Below are 20374 nucleotides of genomic sequence, written 5' to 3' on the forward strand. Positions count from 1 at the left end.
GTTAATAAAATATTTAAAAAATAATTATATGATCATTAAAGTCATCAACTTAGTATTATTTTTGTTCCGAAATTTTTTAAGAATTATAGTATAACTGTACCTGCTCTAACTTCAGAATTTGGATCTTTTAAAGATTGAATAACATCTTCTTTATTAGATTTATTTGTATCCTGCCCTATAGTATTATTTTCTGTATTTGTTAATAGTATCTTCTCATCTAAAACCTGGAATGTTAACATTTGAAACACAATTTAATATAAGACATTCCACATATAACATATATTTCATATTTATATAATATATTTACTTCTTTAGTATCTGTGTTCATTTTATTCCATTCCAGTTTAGTAGATAATGAAGGACTTGTTGTAGTGTTAGTAATACTTAAATTTGGATCTTGCGTTTTTCCAGGCACAGCAGCACTTCTAATAACTATTTCTTTTTCAGACAATGTTAAACTGTCGTGATTTTCTTCATTCGATGCATTATTTATATCACGTTCTTCATCAACAGCAGATGGTTCGATATTGATAAATCTAAAGATAAAATAAAAAAGTAAAATACTATATTAATAACTATAATAATATATAATAAGAAAGTTTCATTTTTTTTATGTATTTTATTCCTCCTTACCCATCTCTAGTTAATATTCCTAAAGCACTAGTTAAGTCATCAACTTTTTCTTGTCGCAGTTTCTCCTCTTTTGCGTAACTCTTTTCTATACTATAATCTTCTCCTCCATTTCTAAGTATCTCAACTCTTAATATACCATCACGAGGCCAATCATTTCTTATATGTTCTAAACAATTAGTTGGTGCTCGTGAAAATACTATGTGAATGTAAGCCAACACAAAAAATGCTGCTATAGCCTAAAATACATAATTTTAAATCTTTTATTAAATTTGAATATATTATTTTTAAATCATAGTTACCTTCAATAAAACTATAAATTCTATAAATCTTCTGACAGGCCGTGGAAATGTTCTGGCATAAGTCAATGCTGCTTTAATAAATATTGCATGGAACAATCTATCCCTTACATTAACTAATGGGTTTTGATTATTATTATTCCTAGCAGTATTCATATTGTTATTATCTAAGACTGGTCGAGTTGGACTACTTGTGTTATGATTGTTATGTACAGCTGCACCGTTCTGATTATTCGTTATTGGTATTGTAGCACCATCCACTTGTGGCATTTTAAATATTATATAATATTTTTATTTAGTGGATGATGTAATAGCTAATAATTCTGTTTCATACTATTTCTATGTATGAAATCTCTTAAAAAGTGCTTATACATGTCGTGTATGTACATTTCCAAATCAAAGTGAATTCTTAAATATCCTGAAACAAATAACAATGATAATATTAAATTAAAATTATTATATACTATTACATAAATATGCATATTTTATAAAATTTTCATCTTTTACATAATTTTTATAAGTTTTCATCTAGAAATATTCATCTTTAACATTAAATTAGATACAATTAAAATAGATAATACACAGCATTGTTAAAAACTTATTTTATCTATATGGTTAAAGTTGTATGATACACCTACGATATACATTTAAAAATTTCTTTAGCATTTTATTTCATAATCAACCAACTTGAATACAAGACTGCATAGACACTATATAGAAGGTAATATTACATTTGTATATCATAAACTTTACATATTAAATTTATTATTAATAATAACAACTACAACTAATGTGGAACATAACCTATAGCACAAATTCTACATGCATCATAACCTATTTGGCAATCGCATTTTTACGTTTCAGATTATGATACTTACAAATATAATAGGATCACTTATATACAAAATTTCTTTTCAGTTACATCATGATTTCAGATAAATTTTTATTAATTAAGAAAATAAATAAATGTACCAATTACATATTTTGTTATATAATTAAATAATTTAAAAAACGTCAGTAATTACATATCAAAAGGAAGTATATACAAAGTTATACATTTTATATTTGTTATGAATACATATATATCTCTCTAAATTAATTGTTATTCACCGGACGTGACATTTCGCAGCTGGCACATGAATTCGTAACTTTTTAAGATACAAATCAGCCATATCGTACCTTCTTTAAGCTGAACGTTGTACTACAACGTTGTATTTCTAAAGTTTTATTGTTCTGCTGCGTGTCACTGCAGATAATAATAAATTTATAATAGTACCGCTTGCAAATATTAACAAATTAATTTTTGTCAAATTGTCACTTCATCATCATATGTTTTGATATTCCACAACTTGTATTATAATAGTCCCCAAATATTACAGTATGAAATGTGACCAACATTATAGCATAAATCTTAAAAACTTACCAATGTTTTATTCCCTATTAAGTTTTATGCAAACTCTGTTGTTGATCAATCACTAAAAAGACAGCCAATAATACAATATTCATTGATACGTTAATTTTAAATTTAAATGTTTAGATGATAAAAAATATTGTAAAGAACCATAAAGTTTTGAATATTTTAACAAATATAATACTTTGTAAAAGAGCATATAGTTAATATAATACCAAAACACTATTAAAAATATACTGTATAATTTTATGTGAATTCGTACGAATAAATTATCTTTAAGTAACATGTTCAAGGTATAACATAGTGAAGATAAAATCTATTGTTTAATAATATCATCAGTTGCTACATTATTTACAATTATGAATTCTCCAAGATCACCACAAACTCCTCTCAGTTTTGAATTGAAGAAAATCATTAATGATAGAAATGTTTTAAGTATGCGTAGTCGCATGAAAGGTATGTAATTAATAATTTATGCTTTTATCAAATAATTGTAAAATGTGAAATGTATAATGTTTGTATTTCCAGTTCTCAACAATCTAAATGAACATAATCAAAAGCAATATGAAGAGAAAGAAAAAAATTTAAAGTTTCAAGCTATACAGGAAATTTTAACAACAGAAGCTACATATTTAAGGCAATTAGAAATTTTAATGGAGGTATTATTCACATATATTTACAGATATTTGATAACATAAATATCAATGATAAAATAAAACATAAGCATATATGTACTTTTTTCAGTATTTTGTACAACCTATGATAGAAAGAAAGTTATTACATCATAGTTTACTTTCAACATTGTCTGAAAACATAAAGACGTTATATAATGTTAGTGGAGAATTAATAAAAGAACTAAAACAAGATCCAAGAAATATTGCAGGCGCATTTCACAAACTTGCTCCATTTTTTAAATTGTATTCTGTTTATGCTTATGATTATGAACAAATTTTATCAATACTACAGGTATTTGTTATTACATTAGTTGACTAGTTAAAAATTACTGCTATATAGAAAAATTTCTTGTTTTAGATTAAACAAGAAAATGATACTGAATTTAAAGATTTTATTAGTAAGCAAGAAACAAGACCAGAAGTTGGTAGAAAATTACCTTCACTATTAATTACTCCAATACAAAGGGTACCTAGATACAAACTACTATTAAGAGAAGTCTTGCAACATACATCTAACAAACATAAAGAATATAATCTTTTACAAGGTAATTGCAAGATAGCATAAAACAATATCATTTCAGTTTCAAGTATTATATACTAAATAAATTGATTATTTTACAGTATGTTTAGTAGAAGTGGAGAAAGCTGCAAGGCATATAAATACCTTCATTGAACAATATGAAGAATCACAAAAATTACTAAGACTTCAAAAATGTATTGTAAACCCAATTAATTTGATAAAACCTGGTAGAAAATTAATCAAGCAAGGATCACTAATGAGAGTCTCTAGACGAGGAAGCTCTGCATATAGAAGATATTTTGTTCTTTTGAATGACATTTTATTATATTGCAAAGGTGATCCACAAAATTCATTGACTGTATGTTGTGTTTTACCATTAAATAAGTGTAAAATTGAATCTGTTTTGAGTGGTGGATTGTTTTGTGTTACTTGTTTAAGTGAAACACTTTTACTTTATTCTGAGAAAGATGATAGTAATTTATGGATAGAAGCAATACAAAATTCTATAAAGAAGGTATTATTGAAAGATAATAACTTCTCTTACTTAAATATTAAATTTAATAACTGATTTATATTATCTTCTTATTTTAGTATGCAGAATGTAGACAAACATTAAGAAAGGATAGCAGTTCAAGAAAACCATTAAGGCATAACAACCTTAATTCATTTCCATCTGAAAATATACCAATAGTCACTGGTAAAAGAAAGAGATCATACAAAGAAACAGAGGTGTGTATGATACTTTTTGTCAATTTTCACATTTCTTTACTGTAATAAATTTTAAAAGTATATTAAATTAACAGATTAATCTAGATGCATCAAAAATTACATATTTGAAAAAAGATAATGAAACAGATGCAGATATACAATCAAATAATAGCTGTTTGGCACTTCTAAAAAGATTTAAAAGATTTAAAAATGACGATGATTCTAAATATATTAAGTCTTGTGAACGAAACATCAATTGTGTAAGTTTTAATATAATGTTTTATAAATATAAAAACGTTGATACTCTATAATTTATATACAATTTCTTTGCAGAAAATTACAGATAAAGAAAATGTACATTTTACAGAATGCAGTACACCATGTTTATCTCCTAATAAATTTGCAAATTTTAAGCAAGAGTCATCAACACTCAAATCCATCAGTGCATTCTTTGCATCTCTTGGTTCATCTTTAAAGGAATTCTTTTGGTTTAGGTAATATAGTTTCATGAAATTATTAATAAAATTAACGAAGTAACGAGATGATCTTTTAAAATCCCGATATTTTCCCCTCGACTTTCCTCATGAATTATTTAAACGTCTATACTACTAATAAAATTCAATGTAGTTTATACACATATACATATGTATGTATATTTGAACTAAAAGTAACAAATGTAAAAGAAATAAATAACTAGATATTTATATACAAAAATAAAATAACATATCTTATAGAACAAAAATTACTAATTTAAAATACAGATGCCGCAAATATATTCTTTCTATTCATGATTATTATATAAAAACATACAGTAGGTATTATCATCATATAAATATAATCTTGTGTAAACATAAAAAAGATACAGAAATCCCTAGATAGGACTAAATCTGGCTGAACTAAACGAAGACACTCTGATACCTACAAATGATAAGAGAATTGAATTTTTTATCATATAATTAAGAAAATATCATTTCCAATCCAGGTAGGATAAATTTTTAAGAGTGTAACATAAGATAAAAAAAATAATAGAAATTTATAAAAAAGACAAGTAATGAATAATATAAAATAAGTACTACACATTTTATGTTATACTATTAAAAACAGAGAAAGCAACATTTTTAAATGTTATATTTTATTATCTATCACTTTAATATATTTAAACAATACTTTTTGTCTTTAAATTTATTTGTTAAGGTATATACGAAACTTAAATGAATTTTGAGATAGGTTATGTTTATGTCGCGTTTAATAAATGAAATCTATATAATAATACAATAAGAAAAGTATTCCTTTAAAACTACGTATAATTATCTGGTTTAAAAGCAATTAAAGAATAATATGTTTAAAGAAAATATAAATAAAATATTAAAAAGATTTCTTTTCTTTTTAACCAAAGTATACATATGTATATATTTGTATATACATATGGTGAAAAGCATTTATTAAAACAAGTAATATTATCAATATACACGTATATTAAAGTAACTACAAGAAAGTTCTTAATTTCATATTTATAAATAGGATTTAATAATAATAAATTAACTGTATAAAATAAAACTAATGTCTGAAATAAAGTTTTACATATTTTAAACATATGTTACATGTAACATTATATTATATTATTATAAAAGTTACTTAAAAATTATACGTATATTCATATATATGTATATCGCAGATGCTTCTATATTCTTTGATGGAGCTAAAAAATTAAAGAATTTATACACTATCATTTTTTACATAAATAGTAATTGCAATTGAATATACTTTGATATACATATCTGTGGATTAATATATAATATTTACATTAATTTAAAGTATAACAAAAACTATGTTCATTTAATTTCTTTATTATGTAAAAGTAGTATAGATTGTGATCCGAAACCTTTTTAAAATAATTATATGTAAATTTAAATGGGAAAACTGTAATAGAACTTTTTAAAAATTTTGTCCTCTTAATTTTTTTATTTTAAACTATTATTGCATTAAATTTTTTAATTTTATAAGCCATACATAGAATCTAGTTATATGAAATATGTATGATTTATTATAGCAAACCTATAATATTTTAAACATGAATGGTATAATACCTGAAATGGAACAAATCATTAGTCAACTTGAAAGGGGAACTGTAGTAACAAAATTTTTTTCAAGAAAAAGACCAGAAAAGAAAACTCTTATGATAAGAAGAGAAACTAGACAAATCGTATGGTCACGGAGTGCAACGTTTAGACCATTTGATGGTTCAGGTAAAAATACTTTAGCTTTTGAAGATATTAGTAGATAATTTATAACAACAACATTATTTTATAGTTCAAAAGAAACGTTACTAATTTACTAATAAAAATAAAAATTGATTGAAAATGTATAAGAGGACTAACAAATGTATAATTTCATACATCCAAAAAATAGTTATCCTACAACAATATACAATTGAAATAAATTTTCACCTAACATTTTAGGCACACATTTTGCATGGTTATGAAGATATATCTACAGCAAAAATGGGCAAAATATTATCTGAGGATACTATTTATAGGTCAAAAAGCTGAAGGAAAGGTCCTTGTGAATAATGTATATGGGTGAGTTTATGACAAAGATACAATCTAAATCAGTTAATGACTTGCATCTCATAAGCTTTTATGTACATGTTTTATATCTCATATTAAATTAAACTATTTTTTTTTCTGGCCTGGTTATTATCCATTTTGATATCAAATTAAATATAAAAATATATATGCATATCTTGGTGGACATTTCCTTCATTTTTGGTCTACAAACAAATCTGCCCATGGATACTGTTGATATATTGGATCAGCCCCATGGGATAGCATGGGTATTTGATTAAACTCAAAGCTTTTATAATAATTATTATGCACTGTTTGCATATATTACAGCAAAACATGCATATGTAACACAATAATTGAAAATATACAAATACTTTCTAAAGCTGCTTTTATTTCTTTAAATGCTTAATGTTTAAAAGCATATTTTTGCACATTATATTAACATACAATATTTTGTGTATGTGTGCGCGTGTGTGCGTGCGTGCGTGCGTGCTCACAATATAATATATATACATATATATATGTATGTAATTAACATATATTATACTATATTCTATTACAGTACAATACATACACTACTAAATGCATTAAACAACATTTTGTCATTTGATTTTAGTCGAAATAAGAGAAATCAAAGAAATTAAAGTAGGGAAGCATTCTAAAGATTTTGAGAAGTGGCCAGAAGATGCAAAAAGAATAGAAAATCTTAGATGTTTTGTTGTATATTATGGTTCTGAATTTCGCCTTAAAACTCTTTCAATTTCTGGTAAAATTTATTTTTAAGTTTTTAGTTCTTACATAAATATCATTTAAACTATAATTTTACAAGTGGCTGTTTTTATATATTCATTTCAGCTCTTAGTGAAAAAGAGTGTGAACTTTGGGTAAAAGGATTACGTCGGTTGGTTCAAGATACTATAAAAGCTCCTTATCCTTTACAAGTTGAAAGATGGCTAAGAAAAGAATTTTATGCAATGGAAAATTCAAGGGAAACGTAAAAAATTATATTTTTATTTAAATTTAAATTTGTTATTTTTGAGATTATTTAATTTGATATTTCATATTTTATAGAGTTACTTTAAAAGATATAAAAGCATTTTTACCTAGAGTTAATTGTAAAACAGCAACAAATAAACTTAGGGAACTTTTTCAAGAAATAGATACAAGAAACAGAAATGAACTTGGCTTTGATGATTTTGTTGCACTTTATCATAAACTCATCTTTGATCAAAGTGTAAGTTTTTTATTTATTAATACGTACTTCTAATATCTATATATGTTGTGTCATCTACTATTTTTGTACTTTTGTAGAATCTTACAGATTGGAGTAAATTACTTAATTATTCTAAAACGGGACAGATTGTTACAGTACAAGAGTTCCAAAATTTTTTAATAACTGAACAACAAGATCCTTTAGGAAATAATGAGGTTGAAGTATCGTGTTTCATTAGAGATTATTTACAAGATCCTCAAAGGGATGTACAGGAACCGCACTTTACGTTCTCGGAATTTATCGATTTCCTGTTTTCGAAACAAAATTCAATATGGGATTCAAAATATTCACGAATTTATCAAGATATGACTAAACCTCTTGCACATTATTGGATAGCATCATCACATAATACGTAAGTATGATTTTTCTTTTATAGAGGAATAAGTATTATAAAAATAAATAGTCCATTTGCATAAAATATAATTGCAGATACTTAATGGGAGATCAAATTAGCAGTGAAAGTAGTTGTCAAGCTTATGTTCGCGCGTTAAGAGCTGGATGTAGATGTATAGAACTTGATTGTTGGGATGGGCCAGATGGAATGCCCTTTATTTTTCATGGGCACACACTCACTACAAAGATTAAATTTTTAGATGTCATTAAAACCATCAAAGAGCATGCTTTTGCTACCTCTGAGTAAGTATAACTATATGTCTGTTTAATTTCTTATCTTAAAGGTTAAAATATAAATATACTTCTTGTACAGTTATCCTGTTATTTTATCCATTGAGGATAATTGTACTTTACCACAACAACGTAAAATGGCAATTACAATGCAAGATGTATTTGGCGATATGTTATTAGTTCAACCTGTAGATAAAAATGAAACTTCTTTACCATCACCACATGCACTGAGAAGAAAAATTATATTGAAACATAAAAAACTACCTGATGGCGTAGATGAAACATCATTTCTGATTCGAAATGATGAAAGTAGGCAAGAAATGGATCTTCGAAATACAGTTAAAAATGGCATTCTTTATCTTGAAGATCCCGTTGACAGAGAATGGAATCCACATTTTTTTGTATTAACACAGCAGAAACTATTTTACACAGATACATTTTCTAGAACCCAAGAAACTGAACACGATGATGATGAAGAAACTGTAGTTCGACGACCGACTGATGTATGTATGCGTAGTAAAGAGGTATTGAGTGAAATTTTGGAATTTTATTGTATTATATTTATAATCGATTATAATACAGGGAGTACCAAATGACGAATTACATTTTGGAGAAAAATGGTTTCACGGTAAATTAGCAAGAGGAAGAGAAGAAGCAGAAGAATTACTACGACGTTATTCGCACCTCGGTGATGGCACATTTTTAGTTAGACAGTGTGTTACATTTGTGGGTGATTACTGCCTTTCATTTTGGCGCAAAGGAAAAGTAAATCATTGCCGTATTAAACTGAAACAAGAAATGGGTCAAACACAATATTATCTGATTGATACAAATTGTTTTGATAGTTTATATAGTTTAATTACACATTATCGCAATCATCCATTAAGAAGTCAAGTAAGAATAAACAAAATTAAAAATTGTAATTAAGTCTGATATCATGGTTCTATTAATTAACAACTTTTTGATGAAATAAATAGGAATTTTTAATCACGCTTCAAGAACCTGTCCCACAACCAAACAAACACGAAGAAAAAGAATGGTGGCATGCTGAATGTACTCGAACTCTAGCCGAAGAAATGTTAAAACGAATTCCTACAGATGGTGCATTTTTAGTAAGACCAAGTGAAAAAGAAAGCAATTCTTATGCTATATCTTTTAGGTAAAATTTTTGAAAGTATTAATTATTACTTAAAATAATATTTTTTAAATCTACTTTTACTATGTTACAGAGCAGAGAAAAAAATTAAGCATTGTAGGATTAAACTAGAAGGACGTTTATATACTATTGGTACTGTACAATTTGAAAGTTTGGTTGAATTAGTTAATTATTATGAAAGGCACCCGTTATATAAAAAAATTAAATTAAGCCACCCTGTAAATCAAGATGTTATTAGAAAGATGGAATTGGTAGCGTATTTTACATTTTTATTTATTAAGTTATACTTTCTAATCTTATCGAATCGCTTCATTACATTCAGGATATAGATGATGGATCTGTTTATGGTATTCCCGGTTATATGGACCCTACTAGTTTTACGTCAAAAGTAAGTTATAGTAATAAAAGAATAACATATACGAAATATATAAGACATTTAATTTACTTTAAAGGTGACTGTAAAAGCTATATATGATTATAAAGCAAGGAGGGATGATGAATTAACATTAGTAAAACATGCTATAATAACAAATGTACACCGACAAAGTGGTGGTTGGTGGCGAGGAGATTACGGCGGTAAAAGGCAACATTGGTTTCCCGCTAGTTACGTGGAAGAAATAAAACCGCAAGAAAACCAAGGAGATGTAAGTAATTTACAGGTTATGATCTCAAATATTATCATTAAATATAGTTTTATATCTTATCTTATTTTTGCTTTCAGTCAGCAGATTCTATGATGTTTGGTAGCCTACAAAAAGGCTCATTAGACATTATGGGTGCTGTGGTTGAATTAAGAGTAGGAGGTCGATCTGGATTAGAATGGATACTAAGAATACAAAATCCTAGTATGTGTTCAGTATTTGAAGTAGCAACTTCATCGAAAGATACAGCACTAGAATGGATGTCCAGTATTAAAGAAACTGCACAAAATGCCAGTGTTAGAGTAAATACATAAGCTTCTTTGTTTTTAAAACATTACCTAATAACATTTCAATTTAAATAACCAATTACACTGTCAAATAAATTCTAATTTTTTTTTAGGAAAATCAACACAAAGAAATGGAACGTGCATGGAGAATAGCTAAAGAAATGTCTAATCTAATAGTTTATTGTAGATCCGTCGCATTTAATTTAGACAGAATAAAAACAAAAGGTTTTGTATTTAATGAAATGAGTAGCTTCCCTGAGACAAAAGCTGAGAAACTTATGTGTCAGCAAGAAAACAAGTTTTTTATAAAATATCATCAGGTGGAACAATATAAAATTACAATAGACTTAATTTTCTAGTTAGAAGACAAGAATGTTTACAATTATAATTTTGCAGATTCAATTTAGCAGAGTATATCCAAAAGGACAACGTATCGATTCATCAAATTATAATCCTGTGCCAATGTGGAATGCTGGTTGTCAGATGGTAGCACTGAATTATCAAACTGGTGATAAATCAATGCAGCTTAATCAGGCAAAATTTAAAGAAAACGGCAGTTGTGGTTATATTTTAAAACCGGAATTCATGTTTAGAGATGATTTTAATCCGTATGATAAAAACTGTTCACATGGAATGGAATCACTTAAGTTTTCTTTAAAAGTTATTGGTGCAAGACATTTAATTAGATCAGGAAGAGGTATAGCTAGCCCTTTCATTGAAATTGAAATTATAGGAGCTGATTTTGATTCTGGTATAAAATTAACAACAAGAACAATACGTAAGTATGAAAATGTGATATTGTAATTAAATATTTCGATACATAGACAGTGGTAAAATTAATATTATAGCTGATAATGGATTTAACCCCACGTGGAATGAATCTTGCGAGTTCGAAGTTTTTAATCCAAACTTCGCCTTCATACGATTCGTTGTGCAGGATGAAGATATGTTCGGTGATAGTAATTTTATTGGACAAGCCACTTATTCTGTATGTATAAAGTGTCTACAATTTTTAGATTACTAAATGAATATTTTACTATTATTTAATACACTTCTATATTTAGGTTCGATGTTTACGACCAGGATATAGAAGCATCCCATTAAAAAATAATTATAGTGAAGATCTTGAACTCGCATCATTATTGGTACATCTTCGAATTACATCTTCAGCCGTAAGTATAACATTTCATTATTATTTATTTCTATTACCTTGTTAAATATATTTCTATATTACAAATAATTATTGTAGACACATTCACATAGTTTGTGAAACCAATACTAAATTACAGACTTTAAGGTGTTTGATACATAATCAGAGACGGAAAAAGGTAAACGTTCAAAATTTACATTTCTTCATAAAGTAGTTCTTACATTTATGTATATAGCATTATATAATACGAATCCTATCATTTCAGATTATTATTTAACATAAATACTATTACATGAAATATTTTAATCTAAATCAGAAGTTAACTGAAATACTATTATAAAACAGACTGGTTATCTACAAGAATTGAAATCTTCAAATTGGAATCAATGATTATGAAGGAATATACTTTTCTTTTTGTAACCAATTACATAGATAATTTAAAGACATTATATGCTATGTATAATATAAACAAAGTAGCTATTACAGTATTGAAAAAGTAATAGATATTAAACATAGTCGAATATGAGGAAACGCAATATCTTTAAAAACGTGACATATTAATAAGATGAGATTAAAAAAAAAATCTTTATTATATGTAAAAAGATCATTGTGATTTAGCATAGACTATCTTTATACTTTTTATGTAAAGAATAACAAATCAGGCACTGACATATCGAGATACATCTTCAAGTTGTATTATATCACTTCTTTCATTCAGACAAAAAAAGTAGATACGAATAACGAGGCCTTCAGCTATGATATATTTTAGACTGAATCAATATGTACAATACGCTTCTAATTCTTTTAATAAGAATGGTGTTTTCATATTAATACTATTTATTTATTGTTTCAAAGCTATATAATTTTAATTTAGTAATGTAGTATATAAAAAAACTAAACGATGAGAGGCTCATTACTAAATGATATACATACATGTGTATTGCCTTTCATATAAAATCATAAACTTTGGGCTATATAAAATGAGATATAAATGTACTTATTGAAGTAATGTATCATGAAGTTACGTATTCAGTAATAGTATTGGAAACCAGAAAAAAATAATTCTGAATACAATTAATTAAACTTACACACTTATTAAGAAATATTACAATAAGCATGTTATATCTCATTTATATGTTATATATTTTATATTCCTAACATTTTTTTATCATCGTTCCTATTGATACAAAATTTTATATTTAAAAATAATATTACTATAAATTACTTGTTAGAAACAAGGAAATAGTAATGGAAGTTTTTGATATAATTTTATGTAGTATATTAACCTTTTCGCTATCGCCGTTTAAGGAAAAAGTCTTTATTCACAGCTCAAGTTTCAAATTTTCAACATGTTACATAATATGACATATATTTTTACATATATAATAATGGGAAATGACAAGTAAAAAGTCTAAGCGGCTTTTAGAATGCGTTACATATTTGTGATGCGTGGTAGCGAAAAGGTTAAGTACATTATTTGTATACTTCATAACTTTTTTTTTTACATTATAATTAAATAATATTCTATTGTTTAGTAATTTTAATAGAAATTTAATTAAAAAAATATAATTTTTTGTATAATTTCTTGTTTTTATAAGGATATGTTATGCTTATAATTATAATAATATTTCACTAATATGTCTTCATTTTGTAATAGTTAATTTAAATATACAATAACAATAACGCTATTGATTAAATCAGCTTCCTAAAATCACATACATGATTAAAATGATAAATTATTCTAATACCACATGCATATTAAAAATATATTCATATATATATTCGGTATAATTAAATACTATGTACACAACCAATTCATAAAAATGAAGAATAAAATATATGTTATTATTTGTTCATTATTATACATTTTATACATATCTTTTACAAAAAAGAAAATGAAATATAGAATTTCCTTAATATGAAATCAAATTTAATTTTAGTAACTTTAAGTACTAACTGTAGAACTATTTTTCATATATATTAAATGCATTAATGCTGAAAAAGATAATTGCATTCTTCCTTATTTCTATATATTTAATGAAATTCATTCCTTAACTAGTCTATTTTATATATAGCCATGTAGTCTAATCACATATAGTTATACAGTCTTAACATAATCTTTTAACTATGAATTTCTTTCAGAAAGTTTCTCCCTGTTATTGCCTAATATATGTAAAAAATAATTAATGTAGAAATTAAAAGAAACGATTTATGAAGTATACACTTTATTAGATGAAATGTGTCAAAAAATAACACCATATATATTTATTAATTCTAAATGTAGAATTCTGCATAACTGAAAAATGTAAAATATTTTGTTATGGATAACTTATTCATATAGGGAATTTTTAAAATATAGTAGATATGAAATTCTGATTTGTGTTTTTTTAACTTTAGTTGTAAACAAGTTACAAACTATTCTTAAGATATTCATCAAACAAAAATAGAGCTACAGAATGATCATTTCCAGTTAATAAATTCTTCAAATCATTTATATAGCCGGCTAAATCTCGTACACGATCAGCCTGTGGTTCTATGAATCTCTCTTCAACATAATGAGCAACACCAGCATCGTTTATCTTATCATTCTTTGTAATGTCATGATGTATATTCAAGGCTTTATTTGCAAGCTCCTTTTGTCTATCAAGTGCTTTGGCTAAACTGTGAAGTTCATTCAATTCATATGTTACTTTTCGTTCGTAAGTCTAAAAAAAAAAAATAAAACATTAACAAATTTTGACATCTTTGTCTCTTTTTATGTTATACAATATATGAATTATAAAGTGCAACAATCAACATACAGGTTCCATTAAGTGTGGTGGTTGATTGAAGTCCACTGTGTCACCTCGTTTGGTAACATATTTGATTATGTTAATTGCATCCTCCCACAATTCATCAGAAAATTTACGATATAATTTCTTAAATCCATAACGTTGATCTTCATAATTTCCAAAATAACTAGACATTAGCAGAAATTCAAAACTAACTCTAAGATTAGCATTTGCATATGATTGAAGATCAATCAGAGGATGTCTTTCAATATGTCCATATTTTGCATTACAGTTTAACATTGATTTTCCATCTAAAAATTTAAATATTAATATATTTATAAGTACAATGAAATTTCAATAGAGGTATGAGTCTTTAAAATATTAAATATTTCTGTATCACCTTTTGGTATTGGGTCACATACTGCTAGTGAATCATCATAGCATGTATCTTCAGCAGCAGCAACTGCCAGAAGAATGGATAATATTCCAAAGAATAACATGTTTTCTGCAATTTTAGATAATAAATAAAACATTGAATATTTGTGCTATTTAAATATAAGATATCAAGTATATAATATTATTTTAATTTATCTAAAATTGTTAAAATCCATTTTTATTTCTAATATCAGTTCATTAAGGAATTATAATCTTAATAATTTTAGTAACTTCAAAGTACATTACAAATGCGTGATTATTGATAACGACGTTAAATTTTAAATAGTATGTGTAACTAATTTCACACTTATAAGAATATACTAAATTAATAACTGAAAAGCGACAATAAAGATGTACGATAGCCCAGTCACGAATAGAATACTGAATATGGCTTAACTTAAGATACAAAATAAATGATGTGGATTCACACATATAATACGTGTACGTCACGCGCCTATAATGTACAAAGAAAAATTTATATTATCAATAGATATCAAACGCTGTACATCGGTATTTTCGTCATTACATTTGCAAATGCGCAGTATCTCATATATCAAATGATAATGAAATAACATATAATTAAAAATTTTTCATTATTGCATTAATTTTATCTTCTATTTATACTATGTAAATATTTGTACATTAATAAATGAGACTGAAATTGCTTATATTCACATACCTGATCAAATAATGTGCTTGTGCAAAGGAAGGAAACGTGAATACTCTCGCTTCGACGTTCTTCCAACAATGAACGTTGAAGAACCGTGTTCGTTGGTATTTTTCACACAGTCATAGTCAGCTGATAAGTAGGGCGCATGCGTGATAGAAAGGGGATAGAAAATTCCAGTTAGTCCCCGTCGACTACTTACGAATAATACGCATTTGTTGGTCAATTATTAAATAATCGATGATCGTACATCGTGTTTAGTTCACATACGTTCTTTTATCTAGCTTCACTAAAAGCAGCCTTCTATACCAGTGCGTATAAAGGTTGCTCCCGTAAAAGTAAAATTACAAGTGCTCTCGCGATTTTTCGAATTCTAGCCTCTGAAAGAATTCAACAATGAAGCTGATTTACATTTTCCTCGTCACTTTTCTTTGCATCAATGGATCGTTAGGAAATAAACTTCAATGTAAGTCTATTATTTATCTTACAATATTTGTTTTGGATACTCTTTTGACATTTTTGTGTAAAAACATCGATTAAGGTTAGCATGGTATTTCCTAACAGATTCCATTGTGATTTTTTATCCTCTCCATTTTTAAGTCCGTATTGTCCTTGGACAAACTGTTTTGTATTTCCTAAAAAGATGCTAAACATACAGGTACGGTGTATTTACTAATTTTGATATGTTTTAATTAGCACCTAATAATATAGCGAAATAATATATGTATATAATTATAATCTGTTCGTGTCGTAATGCAACAACTTAATGCGTATATGTATTCCTCGTAAACAACTTCTTTTCCTTAAAATGTAACATATGTAAGTAAGACATATTGTACATTATTTTCTTTAATTCGTGTTTTATTTAATGTAAAATTTCAACGTGTTTCAAATAGCAATATTAAAAGTTAAATAACATTAGCTTTAAATATTAGTGTCCTAAAATTATAAACATTATCAATTACCTCTACTTTCTATGTTTTAATATATTAATTTTCATGTAATGTTATTTTTCTGTTATTGTGAAAGAATATAATTTTACATATTGCAATGCATTTAGACAATCAATATCATTGTTAATATTTAAGGTTCTCAACATTATCATATATAAGAGACTATTCCCTAGACTGTAAACCATCTATATATACTGTCAATAAAATGTTGAGAATGTTAAATATTGACAATAATATTAATCCTCTGAACACTCCTTTATATTCTTTGCCTGATTTTTGGACATTTTAGGTAACTGAACTTATTTGTCATGAATATGATTTCATAGCTCTCATTGTGCCATTATTTGCATGTATAAACATTGTCAGAAATATATATTAGATATTGTGAAAATGATTATGATGCAATGCCTATAATATAAATTTTTTAATTTCCTCATTCATTGGATTATTTATCATGTTACATGCACTTTTACTGTATATTTATGTTCTTTGAAATAAATATGTATTTCAGATAATTCAACATTATTTTTATGTATAAAATTTTTATACTTTGTATGTTTTATATCTTATATATTTTATATTATGATCTTTATATTTTTAATAGTTTCTTAACCTAATTAAAAGTTATTATTTTATATAAATGAACAAAGATAAAATATTTCAATGTACATCATTATTGAAAATCCATGATCAATATTACTATTGTACATATAACTAAAAAGAAAATTATTCTATATTATGTGCAAAATACATTATTAAAATAATATAACAATTAGAACTAGTAATTATATTATAATAAAACTAAATTTAACTATATAAGTTCTATATACCCTTCATTATTATTTTACATTTTATGTATTTATTTGTAATAATTTATCTTGAAAATTAATTATTTTTTGTATTAAAAAAATATTTGGTACATAATTTTCTAAGCTTCAGAACAAGCTAATAGACTTTCATGATTCTAGACTGTTAATTACTAAGTATTATCGACTATCTTATTTGTACAATGATAACACTTGATAAGCTTTACGTGACAATGTAAACGTATTGATTACTGCATGTTCTAAAGTCCACATTCAATATAAATGTGTACTGTACATTGTTCTGAGAACTCAGATAATTTAATCTAACCTACTTTACATCATTGACTTCATTCTCTAATATCACAAACTGGTTTTTGTTTCAGCCTTAAATAAAAGCTTTTAGCATTTATTCTAATTTTATGATAATTATTTTTTATACTAGTTTCGTTTTTATCTACTATAGTATATATGTTGTTTATATTAATACATCAGAATGCATGTATTATATCAGAAAAATTAAAAATAATATTCAAAGTTAGATACTAACAAAATAATGACAATTGAAGTAATTTGTAGCTAACTATATATTTTTATAATTATAAAAGATATGAGAATATAATCTTATCCTAAGTGTATACAAGATTTCATTAGATTTGATAAATTATACGTGATCATTGCTTTATTATCTATTTATGATTTCAATAAGTAATATATCTACAGTATTGTGAAATGTTACAATAATATTTCAACATATTTTGTAAAAGTTATATATGGTTTTTTTAATATCGTTTATTACTTTTAGATGTTTTTATTTCCTTATGTATCATTTAAGATTTTAATAAAATATATATTATGTATTTTTATCATTAATAAATACTTAATTAATACTTGTAGGTACATCCAGATCTGTATTTGATATACCAAAGAATTGGACGCAAATGGCTAATTTATGCATGAATGAATTGAAAGCTCAAGTGAATACTGAGATTAATGCTGCTATGACTTATCTTGCTATGGTAATTGCATTTTTTCATTGTTTTACAATGTATTTTGTTAAGAAATATTATATTTATACATTCTTCTTTATTTTAGGGTGCTCATTTTGCTCGTGATACAGTTAATCGTCCAGGATTTAGCAAGTTTTTCTTTGATTCTGCCAGTGAAGAAAGAGAACATGCAATAAAAATTATTGAATATCTGTTAATGCGTGGTCACTTAACAGACGATGTTAGCAAACTCTTGGACATCAGTTCGGTGTGCATTTAGAACTAATTTATTATAAATATAATTTTATTTTAATTTATGTTTTATAATGTACAATTTAATCATATAATTAAAAATATACAAATGTTGTTCTTAGCTGGGACCATTGCGCGAGACCTGGAGTAACGGTGTTGAAGCTCTAAAGAAAGCTCTTGAATTAGAAACTGACGTTACAAAAAAGATTCGCAATATTATCAAACACTGTGAAAAGTCAAAAGACAACAGCTTCAATGACTATCATGTAAGTTATATTGCAAAAAAATGCATGTGATTACAATCTTAAATTTATTTCATTATTCCAAATTGATTAATTTCAGTTGGTAGACTACCTCACTGAAGAATTTCTAACTGAACAATACAAAGGCCAACGTGATCTTGCAGGAAAAATTTCAACTTTGGGCAAAATGATGACAACAAATGGAGTATTAGGAGAATTCCTGTTTGATAAGAAACTTTTGAATAATGAAGTTTAATTTGTACTTGAAATAACAAAAATTTTACTCCAACATTGCATATGAAATTATGGCCATATTTAGAATGAACTATGTATATTAGGTGCAAACGATAGAGTCCGGTTGTAAATTAAAACTTTAAAAAGAAACACCCATTGATATAATCGCATCTAGGACCGTACGCATTTTGTACAGGTAATTTAAATGTTGAACTGCGAACGTTATTTGTAAATTACTTTTAAAATCTTTGTAATCAAAACTATATAGCAATAAGTCTATTACTTCTTACACAATAACGATTGATGTATTAATAAAAGTTAACATGTAGTTAAAGATTAAGACATATACTTTTGAAAGGAATAGTTTCAAATTGATATCGTACGGTCTTACAAGAGACTCGATACTTCGGTATTTGAAACGTATAAATTTTAGTTCATCACTAAAATTTATAATTTTACGACTGCGCTATATCGTTTCCACTTACAGTAACTTAGTTTTATTAAATTTTAAGTTAGTATCAAAGATATTGTGTTCTATATAAAATATTTTTCTAAATGTGGTCTGTAATATAGACATACAAGAAATCCTGTTTACAAATGTTTGTTAAACTATAATAAATATATTACTCTTACCAAATAAATAAATATTTTAAAATTCATACAAAACAATACACATTTTGTCCATTTTTCCTTGTAAAATATAAAATTGCTATTAAAATATAAAAAGTACTTTTATTGTGATAGTTTATATGTTAACCTACAACAACAAATTTTTAATTCTTATAAAGAAACTGTTTTCATCACAATCGTAATCGTGATGCATAAATGTACATTATTACATTATTTTAAAAATTTGTTTATATTTCCCAAAATATTACATCCGTTTATATTGACACATATAAGCATTATGATATATCGTATTTCATATTTTAGTTTAAATTAATGATAATAAAAGTAATATATGCACATTAATTATTAATTTAGTACTAAAATTTGATTTTTATCAAATTTTATTATTTTATTATTTACTTATAAAAGATCCATACATCTATTTCACATTCTTAATATTTATATAAATAGAATCTGTGTAA

At 25.8% G+C, this 20374-nt stretch overlaps 6 protein-coding genes across 10 annotated transcripts in view; 4 read left to right on the forward strand and 2 right to left on the reverse strand.

Moving 5' to 3' along the window:
* The window catches only part of LOC132913094 (membralin), a 66820-nt gene extending 64544 nt beyond the window's left edge, over positions 1 to 2276 (reverse strand). The window contains exons 1-5 of one of the 3 annotated variants that reach the window (XM_060971066.1): positions 2109 to 2276; positions 933 to 1347; positions 634 to 869; positions 308 to 536; positions 101 to 224 (exon numbers count right to left, since the gene is read on the reverse strand). In XM_060971066.1, coding sequence (XP_060827049.1) covers positions 101 to 224; positions 308 to 536; positions 634 to 869; positions 933 to 1199 — 856 coding nt within the window. In that variant the 5' untranslated portion in view covers positions 1200 to 1347; positions 2109 to 2276. Of the gene's footprint in view, positions 1 to 100; positions 225 to 307; positions 537 to 633; positions 870 to 932; positions 1348 to 2039; positions 2058 to 2108 lie in introns of those variants that run through there. The other 2 variants (XM_060971064.1, XM_060971065.1) reach the window with 2 other exon arrangements.
* Positions 1 to 20374, forward strand: part of LOC132913104 (aurora kinase C-like) — a 316494-nt gene that overhangs the window by 293982 nt on the left and 2138 nt on the right. The gene's annotated exons all lie outside the window — the stretch shown is intronic.
* LOC132913101 (putative protein tag-52) lies at positions 2433 to 4779 on the forward strand. Its single transcript, XM_060971074.1, has 8 exons — positions 2433 to 2796; positions 2869 to 2999; positions 3085 to 3306; positions 3373 to 3559; positions 3636 to 4048; positions 4126 to 4263; positions 4338 to 4502; positions 4576 to 4779. The coding sequence occupies exons 1-8, from the start codon at positions 2700 to 2702 to the stop codon at positions 4738 to 4740; spliced, it is 1518 nt and encodes a 505-aa protein (XP_060827057.1). The 5' UTR covers positions 2433 to 2699; the 3' UTR covers positions 4741 to 4779.
* On the forward strand, positions 5099 to 13799 carry LOC132913090 (1-phosphatidylinositol 4,5-bisphosphate phosphodiesterase gamma-1). Of its 2 annotated transcripts, none has more exons than XM_060971052.1 (19): positions 5099 to 5224; positions 6293 to 6488; positions 7423 to 7572; positions 7662 to 7800; positions 7878 to 8040; positions 8118 to 8431; positions 8509 to 8715; positions 8786 to 9206; positions 9286 to 9597; positions 9681 to 9862; positions 9933 to 10110; positions 10182 to 10247; positions 10312 to 10503; positions 10581 to 10802; positions 10901 to 11107; positions 11184 to 11565; positions 11636 to 11775; positions 11852 to 11959; positions 12037 to 13799. In XM_060971052.1, exons 2-19 carry the CDS (start codon positions 6314 to 6316, stop codon positions 12055 to 12057), a joined length of 3579 nt encoding a protein of 1192 aa, XP_060827035.1. In that variant the 5' UTR covers positions 5099 to 5224; positions 6293 to 6313; the 3' UTR covers positions 12058 to 13799. The 2 variants fall into 2 exon arrangements, with proteins under 2 accessions (XP_060827035.1, XP_060827036.1); XM_060971053.1 differs by lacking the exon at positions 5099 to 5224 and adding an exon at positions 6702 to 6821 and having other exon boundaries at positions 6363 to 6488.
* On the reverse strand, positions 14146 to 15960 carry LOC132913107 (uncharacterized). The gene is made up of 4 exons (XM_060971082.1): positions 15823 to 15960; positions 15109 to 15213; positions 14739 to 15019; positions 14146 to 14642 (listed from the first exon to the last, which is right to left on the reverse strand). Exons 2-4 carry the CDS (start codon positions 15206 to 15208, stop codon positions 14346 to 14348), a joined length of 678 nt encoding a protein of 225 aa, XP_060827065.1. The 5' UTR covers positions 15209 to 15213; positions 15823 to 15960; the 3' UTR covers positions 14146 to 14345.
* LOC132913108 (ferritin heavy chain) lies at positions 16037 to 19954 on the forward strand. Of its 2 annotated transcripts, none has more exons than XM_060971083.1 (5): positions 16037 to 16276; positions 18464 to 18585; positions 18662 to 18823; positions 18930 to 19073; positions 19150 to 19954. In XM_060971083.1, the coding sequence occupies exons 1-5, from the start codon at positions 16207 to 16209 to the stop codon at positions 19303 to 19305; spliced, it is 654 nt and encodes a 217-aa protein (XP_060827066.1). In that variant the 5' UTR covers positions 16037 to 16206; the 3' UTR covers positions 19306 to 19954. The 2 variants fall into 2 exon arrangements, with proteins under 2 accessions (XP_060827066.1, XP_060827067.1); XM_060971084.1 differs by lacking the exon at positions 16037 to 16276 and adding an exon at positions 16450 to 16468.

Source organism: Bombus pascuorum, chromosome 13, assembly GCF_905332965.1.
Source record: "Bombus pascuorum chromosome 13, iyBomPasc1.1, whole genome shotgun sequence".
Lineage (NCBI taxonomy): Eukaryota > Metazoa > Arthropoda > Insecta > Hymenoptera > Apidae > Bombus > Bombus pascuorum.

Excerpts from the sequence above, each read along its gene's own strand:
- LOC132913090 (XM_060971052.1), top strand. The coding sequence starts at position 6,314 with ATGAATGGTATAATACCTGAAATGGAACAAATCATTAGTCAACTTGAA. Across the intron at positions 7,573-7,661 it reads TAAAACTCTTTCAATTTCTG|CTCTTAGTGAAAAAGAGTGT; the intron begins GTAAAATTTATT and ends TATTCATTTCAG. Across the intron at positions 11,960-12,036 it reads TTCGAATTACATCTTCAGCC|ACACATTCACATAGTTTGTG; the intron begins GTAAGTATAACA and ends TAATTATTGTAG.
- LOC132913107 (XM_060971082.1), bottom strand. The coding sequence starts at position 15,208 with ATGTTATTCTTTGGAATATTATCCATTCTTCTGGCAGTTGCTGCTGCT. Across the intron at positions 15,020-15,108 it reads ATGTGACCCAATACCAAAAG|ATGGAAAATCAATGTTAAAC; the intron begins GTGATACAGAAA and ends TTAAATTTTTAG. Across the intron at positions 14,643-14,738 it reads CACCACACTTAATGGAACCT|ACTTACGAACGAAAAGTAAC; the intron begins GTATGTTGATTG and ends TTTTTTTTTTAG.
- LOC132913108 (XM_060971083.1), top strand. The coding sequence starts at position 16,207 with ATGAAGCTGATTTACATTTTCCTCGTCACTTTTCTTTGCATCAATGGA. Across the intron at positions 18,824-18,929 it reads AACTCTTGGACATCAGTTCG|CTGGGACCATTGCGCGAGAC; the intron begins GTGTGCATTTAG and ends TGTTGTTCTTAG. Across the intron at positions 19,074-19,149 it reads ACAGCTTCAATGACTATCAT|TTGGTAGACTACCTCACTGA; the intron begins GTAAGTTATATT and ends GATTAATTTCAG.
- LOC132913101 (XM_060971074.1), top strand. The coding sequence starts at position 2,700 with ATGAATTCTCCAAGATCACCACAAACTCCTCTCAGTTTTGAATTGAAG. Across the intron at positions 3,000-3,084 it reads AATTAGAAATTTTAATGGAG|TATTTTGTACAACCTATGAT; the intron begins GTATTATTCACA and ends TACTTTTTTCAG. Across the intron at positions 4,503-4,575 it reads GTGAACGAAACATCAATTGT|AAAATTACAGATAAAGAAAA; the intron begins GTAAGTTTTAAT and ends ATTTCTTTGCAG.